This window comes from Thamnophis sirtalis, unplaced genomic scaffold (genome assembly GCF_051295495.1).
Source record: "Thamnophis sirtalis isolate CommonGarterSnake01/CBP01778 unplaced genomic scaffold, rThaSir2_p1.2 scaffold_7, whole genome shotgun sequence".
NCBI classification, from domain to species: domain Eukaryota; kingdom Metazoa; phylum Chordata; class Lepidosauria; order Squamata; family Natricidae; genus Thamnophis; species Thamnophis sirtalis.
Genome location: NW_028261387.1, coordinates 65,523,722 through 65,550,375, shown reverse-complemented (window position 1 = coordinate 65,550,375; position 26,654 = coordinate 65,523,722). Strand labels below are relative to the sequence as shown.

The following is a 26,654-nucleotide window of genomic DNA, read 5'->3' as shown; positions in this document are numbered from 1 at the left end:
ATTAAGACAAGGATCACTTGATCCTTGTGACAGTTACAAAATGCGGTTCACCGACAAAAGCGCGGCCGACAAAAGCGCGGCCGACTAAACCGTGGTGACAAAACTGCAAGTTCTAAGGTGCTCCGACGAATGAGCGCTGAATCGCGCTGACAACAGCGCGGCGAGAGAAGCACGCTGTAACCTAACTCTAAACCTAACCCTAAACGCAACCCTAACCCTAAACGTAACACTAACCCTAAACCTAACCCTAATCCTAAACCTAACCCTAACCCTTACTTTAACTTAAATCGCCCTTCTGTCGACGCGCTGTTGTAAATCGGCCTTCTGTCACTGCACTGTTGTCAGCGTGTTGATGACGTCACGGTTTTAGTGATGCGGTTTTGTCGGCGCGCTTTTGTCGGGTCACGCAAAACGCATTGCTTGGAGTTATACCTTAATTCATCTGCTGCTTTGAAAGAGCTCAGAATTATCTAGAACTACCTGTCTTCCTAATTCATAGGCTGGAACTCCCTCTCAACAACATTTCAGTCTTGTTGGGATTCAGACACAGTTTATTGGTTCCCATCCAGCCACCTACTCTCCTAGAACATATCCTGCACAGCCTCTTATGCCTATTGATGATACCTTGGTTAAATCTCAGAATGATTTTTCCCAATGGCTTTATATAGATATTAAGGATATTAAAGGAGACAACATGGAATCTTATACCAGGCATAGGGTTAGAATACTATGTGGCAAGAATATTTTCTCCAGGTAATTTGTTGAACTTTCCCTTTAAAAATTAGCTAATTTACTTAATTGAGCATTTGTCTGTCTTTTGCTGTGTTATTCTGACAATGTGAAAGCACACACAATGTAGTTTACTTCTCATCTATCTTAATGCTAAGACTTGCCAAGTTATTAGTCACAGAGTATTTCATCTTGCCTTATTCTTTTTTCTAGGGGGAACCGGACTTCTGTGGCGGGCACCAATAAGAATCAAGTGTTAATGAAGGAACTACAGGATCTTCAAGCAGCAGAACAGCATCTGGACAGCCTCATCCAGATGTGTACTACTCAATTCAAGATCCTTACTGAGGAACCTGAAAACAAGCAATATCCTTCTTTTCAAGATGAATGGGGATTGGATGGTTTTATCCACTCATAGAGCACAAAACAGGTTCATAGGAGCAAATTTTCTGCAGTAACCAGTAGCAGTAAAGTGCCATATTCCAAAGAGGCAGCTGCACTCCCAACATTCCTGGATTGGGTGTTGGTACTTTAATTTGTACTTCCACACCCTGTGACTTAATGGAAAATCCCTACCTGGCTGTTGGCTAAGGCTCTGAATTGTCAGTGAGGTGTGGAGGTATACATGTGTGTATATATCTCAGAAAGAAAGGGAAAGAAGGGTGGTGGTGGTGGTGGTGCATCTGTCAGATGTTTCTTGTTGATTTTTGCCTGGCAGCTCTGTAGTTGAACCTGTTCCTGATAATGAAATCTGCAATCCACCCTTTCTGGTAAATGAACAGTTTTAACATATGCATATGAGAGAAAACTTCAGCTATCCTTTCTTCTCTTCCCCGCCCCCCATTTTTCCCCTTACAATAACGTTCCAATAAAATAGGTTTGCAAGTTCCATGTCACAGGTAAAATATATTTGGTAAGGCCTTAAGTGTGCTGAATAAAATTGGTTAGATTAATCTCTTCATCATCTCACTTCACAGGATTAAACTAATGAGTGTGCTCATAATTTTGAATAATTGAAATTAATTTTCTGACACTCTACAAACTTGTGGAGAATTTCACAGATCTCAGAAATTGCAAGTCAGAAGACTGAGAGTTAACAAGCACTGTTTTCCAACTAAAACTGTGTCTCCTGAACAGATTATTTATTACACAGAAATTGTAGAGGTAGGGAAATAATTAAAATTTGAAATAGACTGGCATCGAAATATTAAAAAGAAAGAAATAGAAACAGGCATACAGACTTGGTTATTTTGAATAAGATTAAATCTTCGTGGCCAGATTAATTGCATCCTGAAATTAAGGAAGTAGCTAGTCTAAAGCTATTGTAACCCTGAGTGGTTGTTAAATGACTGTTCATTAATCAAGGACTTCTTGTATGCCTCTTTCCTAATAAGTAGTGATTTGAGCCTAACAGTTGTATATTGCTGTTCTAGTTTTGTATCTTGACACATATCTTGTGATATTTCTGACAAAACTTGACTGACCATACTTCAGCTTATGTGACTTGCCAAGATCTACGCAACATTGCAGACCCCTCAGAGCAACTGGTGATGGTCATCAAAGCCCCCCCTGAGACACAGATGCAAGTCTCTGATCCTGCAGAGGTAACCTTCCTGCTTCCAAGAATTACAGAGGCCATTTGGGGCCTCTCATGGAATCCTTACACACTTAAAACTTTCAGAATCCTAATCCTCTTTACTATGTTTATCCTTTCCATTCCTCATTAGGTAGAAAAGGTTTCTGCAAGTCCGTTTAAGTGTAGTATATCTTGAAACAGTATGGTGACTGAGAAATATAGCCACCAGTATGATAGATCCAGGGAAGCTTGGTTTTTAAATGCAAGATTCTGTATGCTGATCCATCCATCCATCCATCCATCCATCCATCCATCCATCCATCCATCCATCCATCCATCTAATTTCTATAGCTGCTTAGCTCAACCAAATGACACTCTGACATATCGAGCCCAGTCTCTTAGAATACAGTTTAGCTGTATGTCATTGAGCTACATACACTGTGCAATATTTTACAATAATCAACTGGCACAAATTGTTATATCCTAGATTAGTTAAACAATCAACAAGAATGAAATCCTATCCACTTATTGTGCTGCCCTGTAAGAAAATGTCCTTTTGTAGGATAAGCCACCTGAACCAATGTTTTGTGAACCAAGTATAACTGGTGAGCTAAGGGTCTGAGACATTTGTTGACATGGTGAGGAAAGTTTGGGGCATATGAAATAGAAGTTATACGTGTTCGGTTAGTCTAATAGAATAAGTTACTGTCTATTTGGAGCCAATTATGATGCACAGAATAAAGGCTTTTGCAGCCCTTGGTTACCTAAGCAGTTAACATCTAGGTAGATGCAATGCCTTGTTAGCTCATGAATAGCATTGTTAAAGTGATATATAACAAAATAGAATGCTTCAAGTAGAACTTCTTTCTCATTTTACTATTTTGATTTAATACATTTCTACAAAGTATTAAAACTATGAGCAGAGATCATTACAAAATAGAATGTTTTTCACTCAGATATTGAGATGTACCGGGCATCTCAAAATTTCCTTGCAGAATTGAGGAACTCTATTGTTATGAGCAATAATTGTCCCAGGCAGTGAAACAAGCCAAAAGAGTTAGATTTTTTTGTCCTCTAGTCACAAAGAGATAAAATTCTGAAGATTTTATAAAATTGGATGTTCCCAAAATATTCTTCATAGAAAAGATCTGCAGAGGCTTACCACTACCACCCTCACAACAAAAGTGTATGCAGTCTTCTCCAAAGTTGGTGGAGACAGTGGTCATGCATGGGTTAACTCAGTCAGTAACCTATTGTAGCTCAGCAGGATCCGTTTGAGCTGCTGATGGACTCGGATAGCGAGGAAACCTATGAGTCTGCTATGGAAGATGTGGAGGACCCTGGGCAGGGTTCAGACTCAGAGCAGGGACCAGAGAGGCTGGTTGGCCACCAGGAGGCGCCTGAGGCATGGAACAGTGGGGAAGATCAAAGGGAGTTTGTCCCTGACACCAGGCAACATAGGGCGGAGAAACAGAGGCAGCAGTTATGGAGACAGACTCATAAGAGATAATCAAGCCCAGGTGGTTGTGGCTTGGCCCCTCTCAAGAGAGTATATAAGAAGAGACTTTGGGAGGAGTCCTTTTGCAGGACACAACTGTTCGTAGTAATCTGGAGAACTCCTTGTCTGGCCTGCCTTGTGTTCACGTGTCTGTTGGAGTCTGGGTTGCTGCCAACTTCTTGCCAGTGAGTCATGTCTGGGCTTTCAGCCAACAGGATTATAATTGCTGTGAATAAAGAGTGGCAAACAGCTAAGCCTGTGTCTGCATTCATTACCAGATGGAGGGGGGCCAGAACCGTAACCAATAGAACTGAGTCTACCAAAGTGATGTTATCGCCTCTGAGGAGCATGCTCCTGCTTTTTTAGACTCAGTTCGATTGGAACTGGCTGTGCTAATCGCTTTCTCCTCAACTAATACTTAATAATTGATTACTTTAATTGCATTTAATTGGATTTCACTCAAACAAAGAAAGAAAATTACTTTTCTAAATTGGTCTCTGGATTGGGCTCGGTGGAAGAGATCTGCAAGGCAGTGACCTGATCTACTCCTAATTCATTTATACAACATTACAAGGTGGATCGATATGCATCGGCAGATGCAGCTTTCGGACGGCAAGTCCTCCAACAGGTTCTCCCTTCTTCCAGCTCCTAGGCCAGTCTCATGCCCTCCCGGGGACATGCCAGCTTTGGTACGTCCCATGCATGAGCACTGTCTCCACCAACTTTGGAGAATGGGGCGTTGGTTCTTACCTTCTCTGGGCAGGCGGAGACAGCGGTCATCCTTACCCTTGAGATCCTGGCCTACCTTGCAGGAGTGATCTGGGAGCATGTTGTGTAGTCACTGGACAGAAAGCGATTGTTCACCGCATAGCAATCTACTCATCTCCTTCGTCAAGAAAAGCGGGAGCCTGCTCCTCAGAGGCGATGACATCACTTTGGTAGACTCAGTTCTATTGGTTACTGACTGAGTTAACCCATGCATGACCACTATCTCCACCTTCCCAGAGAAGGGGCGTATCAGGTAAGAACCAACGCCCCATTCTATGTCTCCTCAGATGTTCTTTTCTCCATCTCTGTTAGGCTTTCCAGATTGCTGTGAAAAGTACTCAGGGCCCTGTTGATGTGTTCCTCTGCCCAGAAGAAAGCTCTGGTGTCTGTAGTCCTACTAAGAGTCCATTGAAAGTGGCTCCTGAGGAGCCTTCTTCACAACCTTCACAAACAACACCCTCTGTGCTTCTACACCCTTCTCAGGATACAAGTTTGCCATTGCTGAGTGGAGACCAAGGTATGTCAATTGTTGCCTTAAGGATTGGCACCCAAGAGTAACTGAGGCCAGCAAGCCTTCTGTGTCAAGCTTGTGTTTTGACTATTGTAGCTATGCATTTCCTAGTGTGGCCTTCCGGTAGAGCGTGTAAAAACCGTCATAAAACTGGGAAGAACACAAAAGCATGCTCAGAATTGTTTCATCTACAGTGTTTTGATTTTGTAGATATAATGCATCATGATATCTGAATATTTTTTCTGAAGCCTAAATTACCACTCTATCAAGAGGGAAAAAAATCTTTTATTTTGATCTTAGCCCTGTTTTTTCCACTGAACTCCTTAACTTTCATTATTAGATCATTTGAATTTTAGCTGTCAGAGTAGCACAGTGTAGGTCAGAGGTCCCCAAACGTGGCAACTTTAAGACTTGTGGATTTCAATTCCCAAAATTCTCCAGCCAGCTTAAAATTGCCAAGTTTGGGGACCCCTGGTGTAGGTGATAGATGTTTCTTCTTCCAGTTTTAAAACCATGCTCACCTTTTTCCAATCCAGCATCTCTCAATATGTATATTCAGAATGTGAGTTGAATAAATAAGAAGATAGTTCGGGTATCATATTTTTCGGTGTATAAGACACACTTTCCCTCCCCAAAAAAGAGGGTGAAAATCTGGGTGCGTTTTATACACTGAATTTTTGGCTTCCTATGTCTGTCCGTCTCTCTCTGATTCCCTCCCTCTCTGTCACTGTCTCTCTCTCTCTCAAACACACACACACACACACACACACATATACTGTGGTCACCTTGTTGAGTGTTCCAATCACATTTGAAACACTCAACAACTGACCTGCATTTATGATTTTTTGCAGCAGTCATAAGACCAAAATATATGGTTAAAAGTACCTGGCAGCTGTGCCAAGGCTCAGTGCGGCCGGCAATCACTCTGGAGTCCATCTGGAAAGACGAGGAACACAAGGGGGATACCGCCCCCGCAGATGGGCTCCAGAGTCATCACCGGCCACCCAGAGCCTCAGCACGGCTCCACACTGTGGAAAACATAGAAGCGTGCACACACCCCATACAATTACAGCCTCAGAGCTTTGTAACGATGGGAATTTATTCTCACTCACCCGGGCTTCTGCAGAAGCTTCCCCCCGAAGCCCTCCAAGGGAGGAAGGGCCAGTTAGGAGAGGGGCTTTGGTCCTGCTCTGGGCTGTAATTGTGCGGGGCGTGTGCGCACCTATGTTTTCCACAGCGTGGGGCCGAAGCTGGAAGGTGAGGAATGCAAAGGGGACCAGCAGGGCCTCGTCCTTCTGAAGAGGACCTGTCCCAAAGAGGGCAGATGTGGTGGCATCGGTCTTGGGATGTTCTGCGGAGCCCCCCAGGGAAAAACGCAGCTGTCAGAGAGAAGAGGGCAGCGTGCGCCCGTGTCTTAGGCAACCTCTGTGACCTCAAAGGGGTCGCGACCCACAGGTTGACAACCGCTTTCCTAGAAGATGGTTCTGCCGCTTCATCTGCCATTGGGGCGTAAAACCTTCTTCCGTTTTCAAAACCATTGACTGTCTTCTGCTGCAACCCTGGAAAGGGGCCCTTACGAGGTACTACCAGCCGGGCCAGCTGGACCAAGGTTTTTTAAGGAGGTGTTACTCCTCCATCACTCACTCTTTGTCCTGGCTTATGACAGGCAGAGACTGACTTCCCAAACGTTGGGCCCAGGATGGTGGGTTTAGTTATGCAATATGCATCCAAAATAATATCTCTTGTTCTCTATTTGTTTTCCTAAAACCATCTTAAATGACTGGTATCTCCCTTTTCATGTCTTGTTCTAATATACAATTGGATGATCTTCAGTGTTATTTTGCTAGGATATGAAATTAGGGATATTGTCCAGTAGTTTGTGGACTCTGCTAAGTCTCATTTTTGTTGTTATTGATATTTAGACTGATCCCTTTCAATCTGTTGTTACTCTCATTCTTCAAATTTGCTGGCATAGTTTTGTTCAGGCTGAGATTATACTGCCAAAATTGAGCTGGAAATGACTGTGCTAAGCCTCTGTTAGGCAAAACAAATTCAGCCTTCAAATCTGTCCAACTTCCAAAACAAATAATTTCGCTCCGTAGCAGTTCTAAATGTAAATTATGGCCCTAGTTTGAAGAATCATGCCCATTTTTATCTTAAGAAAGAGGAATTCCGGTATCAAAATGCCATAAGGGAGGACATTCTATTCTGTGTTTTTATTTCATAGCATTTGCAATATACAAAATACACTAGATACAGAAGGGCTTCCACATCTGATTATGAGCAAAGAGCAAACTAGATTTTCAAATACCCTGGCTCTAAAGCAAATACATCCTTTTGCAATATGAATGCAAGTTGTTGTTGGTCTTGCATTGTTGGTTCTGCACTTGAATCTTTTTGGCAAAGATGTGGAATAAAGAGAGGAGGCATGGAAACAGATGGCATTAGGGGAGATGATATACGAGAAACCACATATGATACGATAAGGGGGGAAACTTAAATGCTTGAAGTATTATTCAGGCTGACATTTTCAATTCATAAGACATACTACTTTGATCAAAAGATAACTATAATACCAATCTAGTGGGATGGAGAAGCATTGAGAAAGGTGACAAAAGTTGTGTTTTGGCTAACATACTTCTACAAAGGCTCTGCATAGAAAGGCTTTCTGGGGGAAAACTACAAATAAGAAAGAAAGGCAATGCATTTCTTGGTACATTTCTGTACCAAGTCTTAGGAGTTCTTCTAAGAAAATCTTTTTACATTTTGTTTCAAATTATATGTAATTTATTCCTAATTTGTGATAGAGACCAAATCAGATATTTTTGTAGTTGCAGCTGAGCCATGAAAATCATTTATACAATTTTGGAAGAAATTTTATATAATTGGAAGATTAAGCAACTTTTGTTTTTGTGTACAGACAAGGCTTTATTTGAGATATTCACTTGGGTTTAAAGGTGCTGGTATATCTATTATGCTGGTTACTAAGTCTCTCCATTATCTCTTGGCAGAACCTTTGTTATCTGGAGAGACTACACTGCCTTTGAAGTGTCCCGGGGATGATGTAAACCTCTCACCACTGGCTTCCGTGGATGCCTTGCTTCTGCAGGGCAAGGATGACTTCTCAAGTTTTCTGCCCTCTGAATTCATTGCACTTTCACCACCCCAGACTCAGGACTATCATTTTGGCCTCGAGGAGGGTGAAGGCATCAGTGAGCTCTTTGACTGTGACTTTGGAGATTTCACCTCCTTGGATTTCTGAATATCCTCGGATTGGGGAAAGAGGAGCGCCACCTGGTCAACTCTACCCCACCATGGGGGGATCTTCTTGCAGCTGACATCTGAACCTAATTCCAGGGCTAGTTGTCATCTTCAGGGCCAGTGTGCTGTAAATCAGATGCCAGGGAAGAAAAATGGCAGAATGTGGTCTGGCATCAATGACAGTGAGAGCACTCAGCTCCTGGAAGGGTTGCTGCCTTTTGCTGGCCATCTCCCTGTAATTGAGGGAGATGGCTGTGAAGCTAATTGCTGCTGTGAATGTTGCAAGCTTGTTTTTGTGAGCTGATTGAGAGACAGCAGGCATCACCTCAAGCCTGCTGTGCCCAGGCCCAGAGTAGTAATAATACTTAGGAATAGGGAGTAGGGTCACCTTGATTCTCTGGTGCCATGTTTGGAATCTATAGGGATAGCTTTAGAGATGCTGTTGCAGCAGCCTAGTTATTCTTGTTGAACCACTCCTTTCCCTGAATTTCACTTTAGATAATACTTGGCTGTGGGCAGGCCCCCTATTTTTATCAGGTTCTTAATTTTCTATGTTGTGAGCAATTTCTCAGTCTTGGCTTAGAAAAACACGATGGTCAGAAGCTATCCTTAGAAGAGGGGGCCCCTCCATTCCTGTTTTGGTTGTATGGCAGAAGCACTGAGCACATTATTGTGAGGGACACCTTTCTGCCAGGCAGCGGTGGGAGAAGGTGACCAGAATGGTACTTCTCAGAACAGTCATTGATCTGTCCTCTTGCAGTCTATCTCTATCTGTTTGGCTGGCATTTTTACCTTTACCTAGGACTGGGAAATTCTGTATGCTGGCAAATGATGAACCAGAGATTTGCAACTCAGTAGTTAAACAATGGTCAAGTAGAAGAAAGAAAACCAACTGGATGGATAGGATGGGTGATACAATGGGAGTCTTTTGTTAAATATGCTGCTCAAACTAGTGAAAGGTAATGGGTAATTGGATATGTTAGAAAAGTGGGCATTTTTTAAAAAATTTGCTCTTTTTTTAAAAAAATGCCCTGGTTGAAAAGGAGAAACTGGCTTTCAAATATGAGGCACCAAGAATGGTGGGGTGAATTGTTTCTGGATGCCGATGCAAACATTTATTTTTCTTTTTCCTCATAAGCCTCGCCATAAAGCTTTAAGGAGGGTCCTGTACAGATTATTTATTTATTTTGGGTGTTCCTCACCACCCACTATGGATATTATTTTGTGGAAATTCCGTTCCCTGGTAGAATACATCTATATCTATCTGGGGATGTGATGGGTTTTTATTATAATGATTTTTTTTTTCATAGTGAGGTGCTCAGTCTGCTCAGCTGTCTTTAGGTTTAGAGCAGACAGCCAGCAAGGCAGAGGGGATACTGCTTGTCGTAGGAAATGAAGTTACTGGAACGTTTTGCTTCAGCAGGAGGAAAGGGAGAGTTGCTGGCTATTCTCCATAATCGTAAGGGAGGTTAACCCTACACATTATTGTGAGACAGCAACCAACCAATGCCTTTGTTTGCCCCTTTCCTGTAAAGTGAAGGGAAAAACACTGACTCTTTCTCTTTATTAGTCCAATCCCCATGCTAAGCATAAGGTGCGTCCAGAAATCATGGATTCATATTATTTATTTATTATTTATGTGGCTCCATCCAGTGTTCCTGGAAGATAAAGGATAGTGACAGAGAGAAATATGGGTGCATGAACTCAACACGTCCAGGTATGTGGAAAGAGACCTTTTAAGTATCCGATTAGAATTGCTGACCTAGCAAATGGCAGCAGAGGACCAGGGAACAAGTAGGTTGTAGTCAGAGAGCCTTGAATGGTGAAGAGATTCAATATCTCATCAATATGTTGAGAGAGTATGACTGGTCAAGACAAGTGAACTGAAATGCTATTTATTCATAGAGGATGGACAGCAGGTTCATCTTGTAGAACAGTATTTCTCCACTTCATTCATTTTAAGGTGTGCAGACTTTTAACTCCCAGAATTCCTCAGCCATTCAATGCTGGGAATTGAAGTCCACGCATCTTAAAGTTGCTGAGATTGAGAAACACTGCTGTAGAGAAATATTTTGATATGTTGAAAGGGAGGGTGGGGGAGGGAAACACACACTGTGCTAGGATAAGAGTTTGTGGAAGGAATGGTTTTATTTGAGGTTTATCCATTTTGAGAAGTAGCTTTAGTTGAAGGAATGGGGCTTTAGCAGCAGGTAAGGATGCCATTAGCTTGACTAGGAGTTGTTCCTAGTGCATCACAAAGCAGTAATTGGTGCTGTCCCTGAGGTGCCTTCATAGTCCTTTAAGTATTATTTACTGGAACTCACCAAAGTGTGCTCCTACATGTTAGGAGTGTATTTTGCTTTATGGATGGAAAGGTAACCATGACTTGGTGTATGGCTTTGGATGGGGGTTGTGCATAGTGTTCTTAACAGATGAGAGAATTACTAATGTAAAGCATTCTGACACCTAGTCCCAAATAATTTAAATTTCATTGGAGCTTTTTTGGGGGGCAGGGGGAGGGACAAAGCCTGAACAAAAGCATCTCTTAACTCGTCTTCTTTCAGGTTAACACATATAAATATGCTTCCTCAAATCAAAATTCATCAGGCAACAGGTGGTTTTATAAACATACCGTGATTCCCGTCCTCTCTCCTCACCTTTCAACTCTTTCTCAGGTTGCCGGTTCCTAAGCTGAATCAAGTTAAAAATTATCCCTGTGTTGCTAGGCTCTGCATAAGGAGAAACAGATAACTCTGTCTAAACATCACATTTTCCACGTTGGACATTTGCAACTAGACTGTCCTCAAGAAAGTTAATGCCGTGTTCTCTTAGCCTGCACAACTTCAGAATAATAGCTGGCAAAACATGTTTTTCTGTAACCAAGGTAGACCTTATTTCTGGTTTCAGATACAAACAAGAGAGCAATTTGATCATACTCACATTCATTACTGATCTTCGAAGTGAGCCTTATCTGGATGCCTTCTGGATTTCCTATAATATTAAACGTTAGCCAAGTTGGCTGGGGCTGGTCGCAGTTTTCATTCAATTTATCTACAGAGCACCAGGGTTACAAATCTGGATGGCATTTCTGTACATAGGTCATCTTACCTTTATTGACACATTTATCTTTTCGTAATGTGGATATCTCCCTCTGCAGCAAACAGAGTGACAATCTGTTCCAAAGGACTCATTGATAGATTTATATCTTTTGATATATCCATTCTGAGCACATCTTGCTTTTACAAGGGAAGACAGGTGCTGTTTTGGCCAACCTCTTTTTGATGCAGCTCATACAAAAGTCACTGTAATGTGCCTGATATTTTTCTCTTTAGCTTACCTAGTGTAGGGTACCAGCACCTCCCCCCTTCAGGAAAAAAAGGTCTTGCTAGAAAATAAGGGAAAAGATTCTCTAAAGACTGTGTTGATATTTGTCTACTGGAATATTCCAATACTTTCCTGAATTGATGTTCTATTTACTGGTTGGGGGAAAATACTATGATGCCAGGGCCCAGTTTTTGGATATATCAAAGCAATTAACCATACTGTATTCTTTACATTTTAGATAATTCTTGAATTATTTCCTTTTTGATAGTTACCTAGAATGTAAGGAGTACAGCATAATTATCCGTGGTAGAATGACAAACTCCCCATAATTGTTACTACAATGTTGTCCTGCAAAAGTCCCTGAAGTGGCTTCAGCAAAATGCAGTACATTATGATTCAATAAGCTGAACAGTACTTCCATAATAAGTCAGAATTTGAATCCTCTTCTGCCTGCTTGGGATTGGGGGCAAAATTATGCATGATTGCATAACAATTTCCTATGGACCTTTCAAGTTTCCCCCAATTCAACAGATAAAATGGCCACTATCTTCCCTGATAATCTCAGTTTTCACTTCTACATTCTGTTTATTGTTTTCATCCTTCAACTTCAGCATCACCTGCAACAGAAAGCTATTCCATAATTTTTCAAGTCATGATCTTTACATCTCATGCCTTCTTACCTTACCTCAGTGTAGGTAACCCTCCTGGCTAAGATATCAGGATGCTGTTTGAAAGAAGGACAATCTTCATGCTATTTAAGGAACTCCAGCCCCTCTATTTAAAGCGGTGGATTGGAAGATCCTAAATAAACTGATCAGCACCATTGATAGCTGAGAAAATGGCCAATGGTCAAAAGCTTCAGTCTGAGAAAAGCAATCTAGATTTTTTTTAAAAGAGAAACAACTTGAATTAAGGATGGAATGGAGAGCTATGTTGCAGGCAACCCATGAGAAGAGCATGATTTATGCAAGTTGGTCTTGCACAGCGGACTTGAATATTCTGTAACTGATTAGAATGGTGACCTCCAGATGTTTAGTAAGAATTTCCAAGCACTTAAGAATAAAGATCTGAGATCATTTGCTGCTGTTGTGATTAAAATGATTTTTGGAGAATCAGGTACATGTATGAACAAGAATGCCTGTTGCACCAGAAGCCTATTATAAGAAAACCCATCCACCCTGCCCTCTTCCTTCTAACAAGTTACCTTGATTCTGAACATGGTGACCATATCCACCCCAGATAATGTTGCTGCTATCAACCTAAGAACCAGGGAGGATTGGAGCCAGAGAGCTCTGGTACCTTAATCCGAATGGGAAGCACTTAGTATAGCTCATAATGCAAATAGTTCTACAAAGCCTTAAAATCTATTGGATCAAAGAAATAAGCCTAGAGTGCACATGATTCTCCTTTCAGCAGACGACTTCTAGTGAGGAGCATGAGAAGTCCAGTTGGGCAAGTTCTTTTATTAAAATTGAAAGCACAGCAGAGGAGAAGGTGCTGTATCTGTACCCCAGCAAGAGAACTAAAAGTGCCCGGTGTAAATGATGTGGATTCAAAGCATTATCTGGAAAAGTTGGGGGATCTTGTTGAGATGGCTAAAGGTTGCTGAGATATTGTTATAGTTCTTAAGGATTGCAACTTCTTTGGTAAGTTTCCAGGACAGACACCCAAGATCCTCTGGCAACTAAGTGACCAAATGTGCTGCAAAACATGCAGCATTTTCCAGGTGCCTGAACATTGAGGGAAGTGCACGTTTTTGTCTGTGCCTATTTTTAATAACAAGCCTTGTTCATGATTTGTGCCTTTAGTTTTAATAAACATTTCTAATAATTTCCTCTTGATTTACTGTCTTGATTATTTAAATATTGCTTATTTAAATAATGGTAAGCACTTTGCACAGGTAGGCACTTATTTTAAGCATGTCCTGAGAGAAAGCTGCTGTATTCGCTTCTATGCAGATAACTATTTGACTATTGGTTGCCTAGCAGTTGGGAAATTTACACATCAAAGTAGTAATAGCAGCATCAGTCACCTAAGGCAGATCAAGGATATAGCAAGTGTGCTGCAAGATATCAAAACTACACAATCCATCAAGGTTTCTCGGATCAGCTTCTATAAAGCCCACATACAGTGTAGTTCTCTAGAATATGGTGTAAGAGGTGAAATTACAGGATCTATTTATTGAATTTATTCACCAATTTGCTAGACTGTCCTTTCAAAACAAGGATATTCATGTGATGTGGAGCCAAAACCAATGAAATCTGATTGGGCATTCTAAAGGTTATATATAACCTCCAAAGCACGCAAATCATGTTGACAAAATGTTGTGATTTGGGGGCAATGCAATTTTTGTTAGGAAGATAAGCAGGTTACGGATCTACTAACTTAGCCCCTTCCCTGCACCATGTCTTCAGCATACAAAATCCTGCTAATTTCAATATTAAACCCTACAAAATAGGAAAGCCTGGTTCAACAACGGTTGGTCTTGCTCTTGTAATGTCACCAGAATGATTTATACAACCAGTAGCAGGCCTGGAGAGATTAAGTAGTGGTCCGCAACTCAGAAGAACTTTTCTACAATAAACTTCTGCAAGGATTGGGGAGAAAACACCAAAGCTTCATAGAAACACATTGTAATAGGTCTGTGATGGCGATCCTATGGCGAAGCCATATTTGGTGGCATGCCAGCTGTCATCTCCGTTTTTTGCCCTTCTGGAGAGCCAGGGGAGCCGTTTTCACCTTCCCCAGGCTTCAGGAAAGCCTCTGGGGTGTGGGGAGGGGTCATGTGCGCATGCGCACGGGTGGGTTGTCTCCATGTGCAGGTGGATGGGGAGAATTGAGTGGGCGCACACATGCTATTTTGGCACACTGTAAGAAAAAGATTTGCCATCACTGTAATAGGTGTTTCTTGACTGTCTATGTCTACTGCCGTGATGGCGAACCTATGGCACCTGTACCACAGGTGGCATGCGGAGCCATTTGTCAGGACTTCTGGTTTGTCCTTAGGGTTATTTTTTCATCCTCCAGAGCCTTCAGGAGGCTTCCCTGAAGGCTCTGGAGGGCTAAAACCAGCCCTACAAGCAAGACGGAAGTGACTTTCAGTTTGCTCATAGGATCATTTTTTGCCCTCCGGAGCCTTCAGGGAAGCCTCCTGAAGACCCCTGAAGGCTCCGTAGGGCTAAAACCGGTCCTACAAGCAAACTGGAAGTCCGTTCCTGAACTTTCGATTTGCCCGTAGGGTCAGTTTTTCGCACTCCAGAGACTTCAGGGAAGCTCCTGAAGCCTCCGGAGGGCCTCAGGGGGGAAGGAGGCTGTTTTCGCCCTCTCCAGACTCCTATAAAGCCTCTGGAGTCTGGGGAGGGCGAAAAAAGCCCGCCAAAAATGGGGGGAAGCGCTGGTTGTGCGTGCATGGCACGCCCACGCATGCCCCCCCTGTGCTCCCCCCGCTTTTGGCATGCGAGCAAAAAAAGGTTCGCCATCACTGGTCTACTGTCTATATCAGGGGTAGTCAACCTTTTTGTACCTACCACCCACTTTTGTATCTCTGTTAGTAGTAAAATTTTCTAACCGCCCACCAGTTCCACAGTAATAGTGATTTATAAAGTAGGGAAGTTACTTTACTTTATAAAATTTATAAAGCAGAGTTACAGCAAACCCCTACCGCCCACCATGAAAGCTGGAACACCCACTAGTGGGCGGTAGGGACCAGGTTGACTACCACTGGTCTATATGTTTCTTGACTGTCTTGTTGAAAAGGAGCAAAGATTTCTGTCAAAGATACAAAGCCAAGGCAAGTGATAAAGGTTCTTGATATTTTGGGGGCTGGGGTGGGTGGGAGAATGTGGTACTAATCAAAATATTTTTGAATTACTATAATCCCTAATAGAGAGAATGGAAGACTGGATGATTTAGGTGCTAATTATCTGAACAAACTATCCACCAAGGACTTTCCTTGAATTATTGAGATTAATCAGAATTACAAATAATCCTGCAACACAATCTTACCATGTGGACCCTTTGCACAGAGATCCACTTGTAGGCGGAAGGGAGGAGGATCTGTCTCAAGTCTGAGTCCTCAAGGGTCCAGGTCATTGTCTGAAATGGCCTATGATCGTCCCCTGAGATAGTTCACTGTGGGCTAAAAATTACAATTTAGTGGTGCAACAGCTGCTTAAGCAACCATATTTAAGAGTTCTAATTAATAATAGCTTAAAGGGAATTTCCAATGTGTTTAACATTTTAATAAATTGGATAAAGGTGAACAGGGAATTTTAATCAAAATTACAAATGTGACAAAGCTGGAAGGGATGATTGGCATACGAGATGACTGAATCAAAAGTTCCACAGGCTGAGTTATAACTAATCCATATTCTCAATATGGCACATCAAATAAAACGATTTTTAAAATCCACATTAATTTTTAACTATCATATCACAAATATCTTTGCCTTCCAAAGCACAGGTTGTTGTCTTCTAATCCAAAAGCCTTCTATTTCTTAGCAACACTCACTCACACAGACCAAATGAGCTGCAAAATTAAATTTCAAATTTAGTAACTCCAGTACTCTTACATTTTGTCAGACTTCATATTTAACTCATTCTTCCCCCACTTGCCATAGAAGTGATTCTCAAATAGTTAAAAGCTGTTAAAGGGAAGGTGAGAGTCCTCTGTTTTAGCAATGGAGCAGAAAACAGAAGAAGTTGTTAAAATAATCACAACAATTTGAAGTAAACCCACTGGATTTGTGGGACAATTGCTTGCAGGGAATATTGCCGAAGTTAGCAGACAGTGGGAATGAATTAATGTGTTGGGATATTATTGCAGGAACTATTTTTCAGGTAAAATGTATAGTAATTATTATAGTAACTACATATTATATTATAGCTGACTGGCTGACTTTAAAAAACAAAGTAAATTTGGATCTGTTCAGTATTTGAATCAAACATCATCAGGAAATATTTCAGCAGCAGGCTAGGCCCAGCAAGTCCAACAAACATCTCTAAAGAAAGCAAGAAATGAATATGTCTCTGAATGATGAACAGTTGAGCTTGATTAAGGAGACTTGGTCTTACTAGTTTTTCCAAACAGGTGCAGACATTTTTCTGATCACATTTCTGTTGAGAAGAGAAGGAATTGCATCCTTTTGTCACTATTAACGTGCCTATTTACCGGGGGAAAAATGGAATGAATTAATTATTTTAATTATACCTCCTTTCTTTGCTTCCTGGATGGAGAGTTCAAAGTTCAGTTCCCTCTAAGGATGCATCCTGGCTGTAAAGAGAAAAGATCATTAGAGGAACCTCTGCAACTCTCTTTAGGAGAAAAAAGTGTCTCTATGTAGTGAGCAAATAGTGCAACCTGAAATCTCAACAGATCTTGCTTCCAGTCTGGTTCTGAAGATCATCTAGAAGTAGCCAAGGAATTTGTGGTTGTCTCCTAAGCCAATTTTATATTAACAACATGTACAATCTGGTTAATCCGTACTAAGAACAGGGAAAAGTTGGAGCTTCCTAGAATTTTGGTATTAATTTTGTGTAGAACATTTATAGGCAGTCCTTCATGGGCTATGATTTTGGAAGAGTCACAATGCAAAGTACAAAAAAATGGATATGTATAAGTACAAATCATTAAAAAGCATTGAAGTAATACAAAGATATGGTATGCTATATAATAAAATGATTACAAGTATATGCTGATTGTAATTAAAAGGTGCCAGAGAACACGGAATCCTCCCCTCTAATTCCTAAAATATGTAACTAAAGACCCGTCAGGCTCTTTACCCACCCAAAAAAAGTCATTCTGCTAATTGTCAACTGTAAGAGTCAATGAAGGTGATAATGTCTATTGTGACATTATCTCAGAGGTGGTATTCCACAGGTTCTGACCAGTTCTGGAGAATGGGTAGCGGAAATTTTGAGTAATTTGGAGAACTGGTAAATACCACCTCTGACTGACCCCACTCCCATCTATTCTCTGCCTCCTGAGTCCCACCTGGAGTGGGGAGGAAATGGGGGATTACAGTATCCTTCCCCTGCCACGCCCACTAATCATGCCATGCCCACCAAGCCACGCCCAGAGAACCGGTAGTAAAAAAATTTGAATCCCATCACTGCATTATCTGGTGACCTGGTATCCTTGAGTTGAGTTGAACCAGAGGTGGGATTCACTTACCTTCCCTACCGTTTCACAAATGTGAGTGCACATGACTCATCTACTCATGTGCATGGCCTTCTGCACATGCGCAGTGCTGCCACATTATGTCAGGGCAGGTGGGCAGACCCTCCTGCAGCCGCCGCTACCGGTTCACCCGAACCTGAGAGAACCAACTGAATCCCACCTTGGAGTTGCACCATAATTTCCCTAAAACCCAGACATTATGGTCAACCTTTAAGGATTATGGGAGGTGTGGGTGTCCGCAGGGAGGATGGCTCAAAAAAAGGAAGAGACCTCATTAGGTTGCTTAGTTTTGCATTATAAGAAAGCAGACATATTATAGCAAGGGAGGTTTTTCATATACTGTATTGCCTAATCAGTTTCTCCCCTCTAGTATCTTAATGGTGGTATTATATTGATCAAAGGAAAGCCAGAGAGCACTGTCTTCTAGAGCAGAGGTGGACAACAATGACCCCTTTATGAATTGTGAACCTGACTGGCTCAGGAATTCTGGGAGTTGAAGTTCACAAGTCATAAAAGGGCCATCGTTTCCCACCCCTGTTCCAGAGGGATCGTTTGAGGAAAAATGCAACAAGCAATTCATTTGTCATGGAACTAAAGGTTAGAGCTTGTGTTCTTTTTATGTTTGAACACTATAATGCACGTATCAGAAAAAGAGGAGAAGGGGGAAAACACACACAACAAACCAATAGTCATAATGTTGACTAAGTGAGTGTGGTTTTTTTTTTTCTTTTTAGAAGGATCAACAATAGATTTTTTTTCTGCTCAGGAAAGTGCAGGGTTTATTTATTCAAAGAAAAGAAATGCGGGATAGGCGTAATTCCAGCAGGTGGCAGAAGAAGGAAGCAAGGAAAAGTTTCTGAAGAAAGAGAACAGTATTTTTCATACTTGGCAACTTTAAAATGTGTGAGCTTCAACTCCCAGAATTCCCCAGTCAGTATAAAGTCCACAAATCTTAAAGTTGCCAAATTTGGAAAAACAACTCACTAGTTTATATTGCTTTTATGTGCGTAGATCGACAGATCAGTTGGCTGGAGAGAGGAACGATTTCTAAGTCAGATGCCCAGACTACTACAGTAAAACAATAAAACAGAGAAAAATGTATAATCCGACCTACATTTCAAAAATAACACAGGAAGCTTGCATTAGGGGATTAAGTTATAAGAACCAAAACATTAAACTAGAGCTTTGAATCCACTTTGCAAATATTGGGATCAGGGTTAGGGAATACTTTGATCTAGTACTTTTCATGTGCACTAGAAAATGCATCAACCATTCAGGATGGGAGTTTGCCTGTAGAAAGTGAGAATTTTCTGTGATTCTAATAGGGACTGGGGCTTTGAGGGTTCAGTGCCTACCTCCATTTGAAATCCCAACATAGTTTAGCTCTATTGAATCTCTGCAGGAAATGAACCTATCACTAAAAGTAAAGTAAAGGTTTCCTCTGTCCAGTCCAAGTCTTGGGGTCAATGCTGATCTCCGTTTCTTAGCCAAGAGTTCCGGTGTTGTCTGAAGACATTTTCCTGGCCATGTGGCCAGCATGGTTATGCACCAAGGTGCATGGAATGCAGTTACCTTCTCACTGAAGTGGTACCTATCTATCTACTTGCATTTGCATGCTTTTGAAATGCTAGGTGGGCAGGAGCTGGGGTGAGTGACGGGAGCTCACCCCATCACACAGTGCTTGGGTCTTGAACATGGGCTGTCAGCTTCCCAGTTGACAAGCTCAGCATCTTTAACTACTGAGCCATCATGCTACCTGCTTATCACCAGCAAGTAACATATAATGTAAATAAATAAGGCTTTCGTGTTTATATAAAATGCCATTTTAAAGAAGTAGAACAGAATAGGCTTAACAATTGAAAGAGTCATGGTGGCGCACTGGTTAGAATGAAGTACTGCAAGCTACTTCTGCTGACTGCCAGCTGACTGCAATTTGCCACTTTGAATCTCACCAGGTTCAATGTTGTCTTCCATCCTTCCAAGGTGGGTAAAATGAGGACCCAGATTGTTGGGGGCGATATGCTGACTCTGTAAAGAGGGCTGTAAAGCACTGTGAAGTGGTATATAAGTCTAAGTGCTATTGCTGTTGGAGTGACAATTTATTACCAATATTTCCTACTGTTTTCTCTGTCGGTTTTATAGCTTTTTGATAGTGCCAGAAAATGAATTAATAAAGTTTCTTGTTGTTAAATCTCTGCCAAGGAAAGAGCATGCATACCAGAATTATTCTTTAGCATTGTAATTGTAAGACTTTTAACATTTCCTTCTTTTTGCCTCTGCCAAGTCAAAAGCTGGTGAGCTTAGCTACTGGTAAGAAAAAGATTGGAGGCTGCTAGGTTTTGTGTTTTCGGAGCTAGGGCGAATTATCATTTGATTGGGCCTACAATAAGTGAAACCTGGCAACAGTTGCATCTAATGGCAACAAATCCATTCAGTTTGTGAACACCTTTAGAATGAATCTAAATTAGAGACAAGATAGCTATACAACATCAAATTCATTTTTGTATTGTTTTCTTTCCCATTTCCTGCTGTTTGGAAAATCATACTTTTCTGGCTTGGTGGCCTGGCAGGGGAGGGAGAGGGGATAATTCCCTGTGAGTGGTGGGTGGGTGCGCGCAAGCACACACAACTCAATTTGTGTAACCTGTGGGCCTGCGTGCCCACGGCTCGCACAAAGGGAGCTTTGCATATGAGGCAAGCAGCTGCAGCTCGCATGAGGGAAGTGTCACACTGTCTCATAAGTGGCCACTGCTCGCAGGAGGGAAGTGTTACGCACTCACGTAGGCAGCCACCACTTGCATGCGGGGAGTTTCACACATGCATATTGGCTCGTCCACCGCATATTGGCTTGTCCACAGCCCTTTTCTGAAGAGGCCACAGTGGGCCACGGCCCGGAGGTTTGGAACCCCTCTACTAGAGAACTCAAAAGATTCTTAAGATCCTCTGTGTAATTTTAGTTGATTGTAATATTGCCCTGAGTTCTTTGATCTAGACATGCTAGAGATTGAAAAGGCTGCAAAACATACATTTTATCACCAAGTTATAGTTCTTCTTTGCCTACACTTGCAGCCATGCAACCCTTTAGTAGCATATCCAGTTATTAAATTATGGCCTTCTCAATTAATCCCTCCCCATTTCTTGGAAACTTCAAAATAAAGAAAAACCAATTCGTACAATATTGCTTAGTGTAGAGATGCAGAGATGAATACAGCTTTCTTTTATCCCTTAGCTGTCAAAGCAATTGGTCATTATTGTTATTGTATTATTTGGCAAATCCGTTTTGTTGCTATCTTCTGGCATACATTCATGGAGCATGAATTCATTCTTCTGTTTACTAAAAAATATCAGAAGGGGAAATTTTAAGATATGGAAATGCTGGTATAAAGAGGGAAAGTAGGACATGATATGTTGTGAGGAAAAGTGGTTTTGAAAGAACCAAAATTACTACATAAAGGCACACTTCTGTCCATATTGTTATATGTAAAGAGAGTTGGGTAGGTCAAACAAAACATCAAAGAGAGTTGAATAGAGTAAGATTGGATACTTAGAAATATATGTGGTAAAACAAGAAGAGGTAAATTTAAGAATGAATAGATGCTGAATGGATGTGGATTGAATACAAAAATGAGCAATCAGAAAGTGAGCAATCAGTATGAAAGAAGAGTTTGTGATAGTTCGGTTATGTCGAGAGATTGAATAACAACCTGTGAAACCAATGTAGAAAGGAAGTGTGGGTCAAGAGAAAACATTTTTTTTCCTTGGGTGGTGATGATGAGATACTCAGAGAAGAACAATGAGAAATAACTTGGTGGCTTTATTTAGCCGTTTTTATAACTTTTGGAACTAACACATCTTATTTTGTAGTACATACTTGTTTGAAGCTAAAAGCCACATTAGTCTTTGATTGGCAGGTACAAATAACAGAATATGGCCAGAACAATGAGATATATTTTGACATTAATTCATTCAAATTTCCTAAGTTCTGTATTTCTCATGTACTTCTTAAGACTTCCTTCTCTTGTATTAAATTTGTTTAATATTTTTATTTGTGATCCAGAAGAATCTGCAAGGATGATCCAATATACAGAGAAGAGGAAAAATGCTTCATTGCCTTTTGCCCCTTATATCTCATATTTATATTCCGGTTTATTGAAATAAACCATCCCATGAAATTCTGGACCCAGACACACCTTTTGTCACATAATTAGAAGGAAAACAGTTTGCCTGCATAAATTAATTCTTATAGTGGCAATATCTTCCAAGATTAACTCTAATTTTACATTCCCCTTCCTCTTCCTCAACAAACCTAGGCCTGTGGGGAAGTAGTTCCCTATGTTTTGTGCAGTGATTTTTAAAGACAGATCCTGTGGTATGTTCAAAAGATGCACTATGAAATGCAACCATAAATAATGAATACTAAGAGACAGATGAGATGATGAATAAACAACGAGTACTTTGTGATGTACATTCTTTGCTTCACTGCTCTGTCTGATATGCAGAATTGGGAGGGAGAGAGAAAGAGTTCTCTCTTGTAAGCATGTAGATAGTTCCAAAGCCTTTGGAAATATTTAACTTTGCATAGGAATGGGCTCATTTTACTAAATGCATTATTTAGAATGAAAGACATTTGTGATTTGTCCTGGCACACACACAAAGTGGTTGGGTTCATACACTGCAGTAAGCATGGTTTATTAAGTATGCTATAGTGATCTAATTCATAAGTAATTCTGGAACATAAACTCAAGGTTATAAAGCTTGAATATGTTGTTATATATACCAATATATATTAATTCATACTGCACACAAACAGTTAGAAATCAAGCATCTCCACTTAATAAAGTAACCCATATTCTTCCTTTCCTGATACATGCTTAGTGATGGAAATTCCAGTCCCAGTTATTGTCATAATAACTGACTCATATAATGAGTCTTGGTGGCACAGTGATTAGAGTACAGTACTGCAAGCTACTTCTGCTGACTGCAGTTGCCTGCAATTTGGCAGTTCAAAACCTACCAGGCTCAAGGTTGATTCAGCCTTTCATTCTTCTGAGGTGGGTAAAATGAGAAGCTAGATTGTTGGGGGAAATGTGCTGACTCTGTAAAACCGCTTAGAGAGGGATGCAAAGCACTGTGAAGCTCTTTACAGTTGGTTTGGGGTGTTTTTGGCCTAGTGAACTGATTGTCACACCAAATCACATTATATTCCAAAAGACTCACAGAAGTTTCCAGATGTCACTGCAAAGTGCAGACCTTTGCTCAGGTAAGTAGGCTTGGGTCCAGTCAATGCCCAGTTGAGAATTCCAAAATAGAAGAATTGAATTGAATTTATTATATTTCTATGCCGCCCTTTTCCCCGAAGGGGACTCAGGGCGGCTCATAACCCAAGTCAAGGGGGGGGGGGGGTTTACAAATAAGGAATAAAAAAGACGAACAAAACAATACCACAATTTAAAAACACACAACAACCATACCATTCGAGGGGGGACAAAAGCTCACTAGCCCCAGGCCTGTTGGAACAGCCAGGTTTTAAGGGCTTTGCGGAAGGCCTGGAGGGTGGTGAGGGTTCGAATCTCCACGGGGAGGTCGTTCCAGAGGGCCGGAGCAGCCACAGAGAAGGCCCTCCTCCAGGTGGTCGCCAGTCGGCATTGGCCAGTGGATGGAATTCGGAGGAGGCCTAACCTGTGGGATCTAATCAGTCTATTGGAGGTAATTGGCAGCAGGCGGTCTCTCAAGTACCCAGGTCAGAAGAAAGATAAAATACCTATTATTTGATTAGTATATGAATTAATGTTACAGGATATTTTTCTAATTGGTTTTATAGGTGGTAAACTTTATTCTGTAGAAGGCTATCAGAAAAAGGCTATGAATATCTGGACAGCCACCAGATGACAACAAAGAGCTGTTATTTTCTTATTTATTTATTTATTTTCTTCCATCCAGTGGTCATCTGGATGTGTTGCAAGTTCTGTCCGGCAGCTCTCTATATCTATGATGTGAAAATGGCCTGCTATTACATATGGCAAGGCATATGTTGCATCAATGATTAATTTACCACAGGTATTAGCTTTCATACAATAGGATGTTGCATCCTTATATGCATGCTGTATTTTGACCAAAGGAGAATTCAGACAGAAGATGCCTTATTTCAGTTTCAAATGTATTGTGTATTGTATATCTTTTGGGCAGTCTGTGTTCTGCCAAGTTATAAAGCATACTTTATTCAACAAGCTATTTAAACACCTATGCCTTAATATTATACACTTTTTAAACTAAAGATATTACAGATCATCACTCAACCCCCCCTGTTAATTGTCACTCATTCTGTGTTTTTAAGACTACACTTCATGAGTTCATGAATGGCTGGAAGAGAAGCCTTCAAATTATTCATGAAAGAATAGATTATCCTGCCCTGGGAAAAAAGGTGTAAATTCCTCCCTTTTTTCAGAGCAGGATAATTCATTCGTTCACAAATCATTTGGGGCTTCCCTTCAAGCCTTCATGAGCGAATCAACCACAATTTATTCTAGATCAGAGTTTAATGGAAAGATAAAACATTCAATGAAATGTGTAATAAAATTAATCCTTCAAATTCCCCTGCAAATATGCATAAACACGAGAATGACTACTGAGAAAGAAAATAGCTCCCATTCTAATATTCAGGGCTTATTTCTGACTAAATGCAAATAGGATGTTGACCTTCTGTGAGATGTTTGGAGGTCATGAAGTCTTACCTATGTGCAATACTGAGCTAGCTCATCCCCCCACAGGTAAGGTCCAATCTCTGCTTTGAAGAGAGAATATGCCTCTTCTTCCTTAGGCTACATAGTTTAGTTCACATGAACTTAATTAGAGTAGCGAAGTTCCCTCGGATTCACCTGCTCTACAGTACATGGCTCTGCACCAGCGTTAAGAACAGACAGGAGTCAAACAATGGAGAGTTTGCTAAAATTAATTAGGTGTACAGAAGTTGAAATCTATTATCTGCCATGGAAATAACTGATCTTACTTCCTAGCCATATCTGCCCAACGGGGTTGTTGTAAGGAAAGTGCATTGTCCTGATGTACTTGAAGATCATTCAAAAACTTGCCATGATCTTTTTAATTCTTGTCATTTAGGCTACATTAAGCCTGAAACAACATTCTCATACTTGATCCCCAAGGATCAAGAAAATAAGGCCAACTCAGAATAGAAGAAAAGCAATGAGAATAATTAAGGTCCAGAGTGAACATCAAAAATAGCACCTGCACAGTCAGAGGAGCAAACACACAGGGCATCGAAGGACAATCTGAGGTCCAGGTGAGCAAGATAGATCAGAGTCTGGGTGGCAAGAAAAACACTAGCTCAGAGATTCCCAAGTTCTTTGAAACTCTCATGCCTCTCTATTCAATATTCGTTTAACAAAATAGCAGAGTTAGAAGGGACCTTGGAGGTCTTCTAGTCCAATCTCCTGCTCAAGCAGAAGATCCTATACCTACTGTATATTCCTATAGGTGGCAAATGGCTGCCCAATCTCTTCTTAAAAACCTGCAGCAATGGAGTACCCACAACTTCTGGAGGCAAGCCATTCACACTGGTTAATTGTTCTCATAGTCAGAACATTTCTTCTTAGTGATAAAAGTTATAGAATATTTAAGGGGCTGCCACAAAGAAGAGGCACTCAACCTATTCTTCAAAAGAGATAAAAGTAGAACAAGAAGCAATGGATAGAAACTAATTCAGGAGCAAAAACAACCTAGAACTAAAGAGAAATTTCCTGACAGTGAGGACAATTAATCAGTGGAACGACTTGCCTCCAGAAGTTGTGGGTACTCCAATCTTCAGGTTTTTAAGAAGAAATTGGAAAAGCATTTGTTTGAAATGGTATAGCATTTCCTGCTGAAGCAGGGGGTTAGACTAGAAGGCCTGTAAGGTCCCTTCCAGCTGTTATTCTCTTATAATAAAAGACCTGCCTCTCTTTAATATGAGTCACTCTGTAAAACACTTGCCCTTGAACAACCCACTCAAATTGTGTGTATTTGCCTCCTTCCCTTCATTAGTTCATCCATTGCGTATCCATCTTCTCAGCCCAAAAGTTCTTCATTTGAAAATTGCTAAATTTTTAATGCTGAAGAATTTTCTACAAAATGCACATCCTAGCGTCTCCCTGGAATTTCAGTTCAGAACAAATTTCATTACAGTTGGTCATCTGGGCAAACAAAGAGAGAAAATGCAGCAAAATAATTATATACACGTAAATGAAAAGTAGGTAAATTTAAAATAGCGTAAAACTAGGCATAAAACCTGTAAATCTGTTGAACTGATACAGTTAAATAAGCCTATAAAACTATTCTCTGAAAAAATATCTATTTTATTTGCTACTTTATGATCCTTAATTGGGTGCCCATAAGAACGAGTTAAAATTAAGTGCAGGAAGTAAATAATTTTATGGCATGCAATATTAAGGGGGATTAAATGTAGAAAGTCTTGGTGAGCCTGATGATTTTTTTCTTATCCATAAAACCTTATGCTTTTGTATGGCTTCAGAGGAAAATCTCCCAACTTGTGCTGAAATAATTGGGTTTGTATCCTTCAGCAATAGATGAAGATCAAATTCTGTGGACCACTTTTTAAATCTTTTAATAAGTGGAGTTCCCCTTTTGTGTCTGTCCTGCTCATAGCAAGGCAGCTTAGACAGATAAGAGCCTTGGAATTTCTTCATTCTTTCTTCCTCCAAGTTGTGTATTCCCAAACTAGCTGTGTTGTTTCTACTATCTGAAACGCTTCGATCTCAAGTTTTTAAAGAAAAGGCTTCTGCTGATTCTATCTCAG

General features: G+C 40.8%; 1 protein-coding gene across 1 annotated transcript in view; it reads left to right on the top strand.

The window, feature by feature from the left end:
- The window catches only part of E2F1 (E2F transcription factor 1), a 32,810-nt gene extending 22,413 nt beyond the window's left edge, over positions 1 to 10,397 (top strand). Inside the window, exons 4-7 of the mRNA XM_087720320.1 lie at positions 943 to 1,095; positions 2,219 to 2,333; positions 4,884 to 5,088; positions 8,094 to 10,397. Coding sequence (XP_087576446.1) covers positions 943 to 1,095; positions 2,219 to 2,333; positions 4,884 to 5,088; positions 8,094 to 8,344 — 724 coding nt within the window. The 3' untranslated portion in view covers positions 8,345 to 10,397. The remainder of the gene's footprint in view (positions 1 to 942; positions 1,096 to 2,218; positions 2,334 to 4,883; positions 5,089 to 8,093) is intronic.
- The last annotated feature ends 16,257 nt before the right edge of the window (positions 10,398 to 26,654 follow it).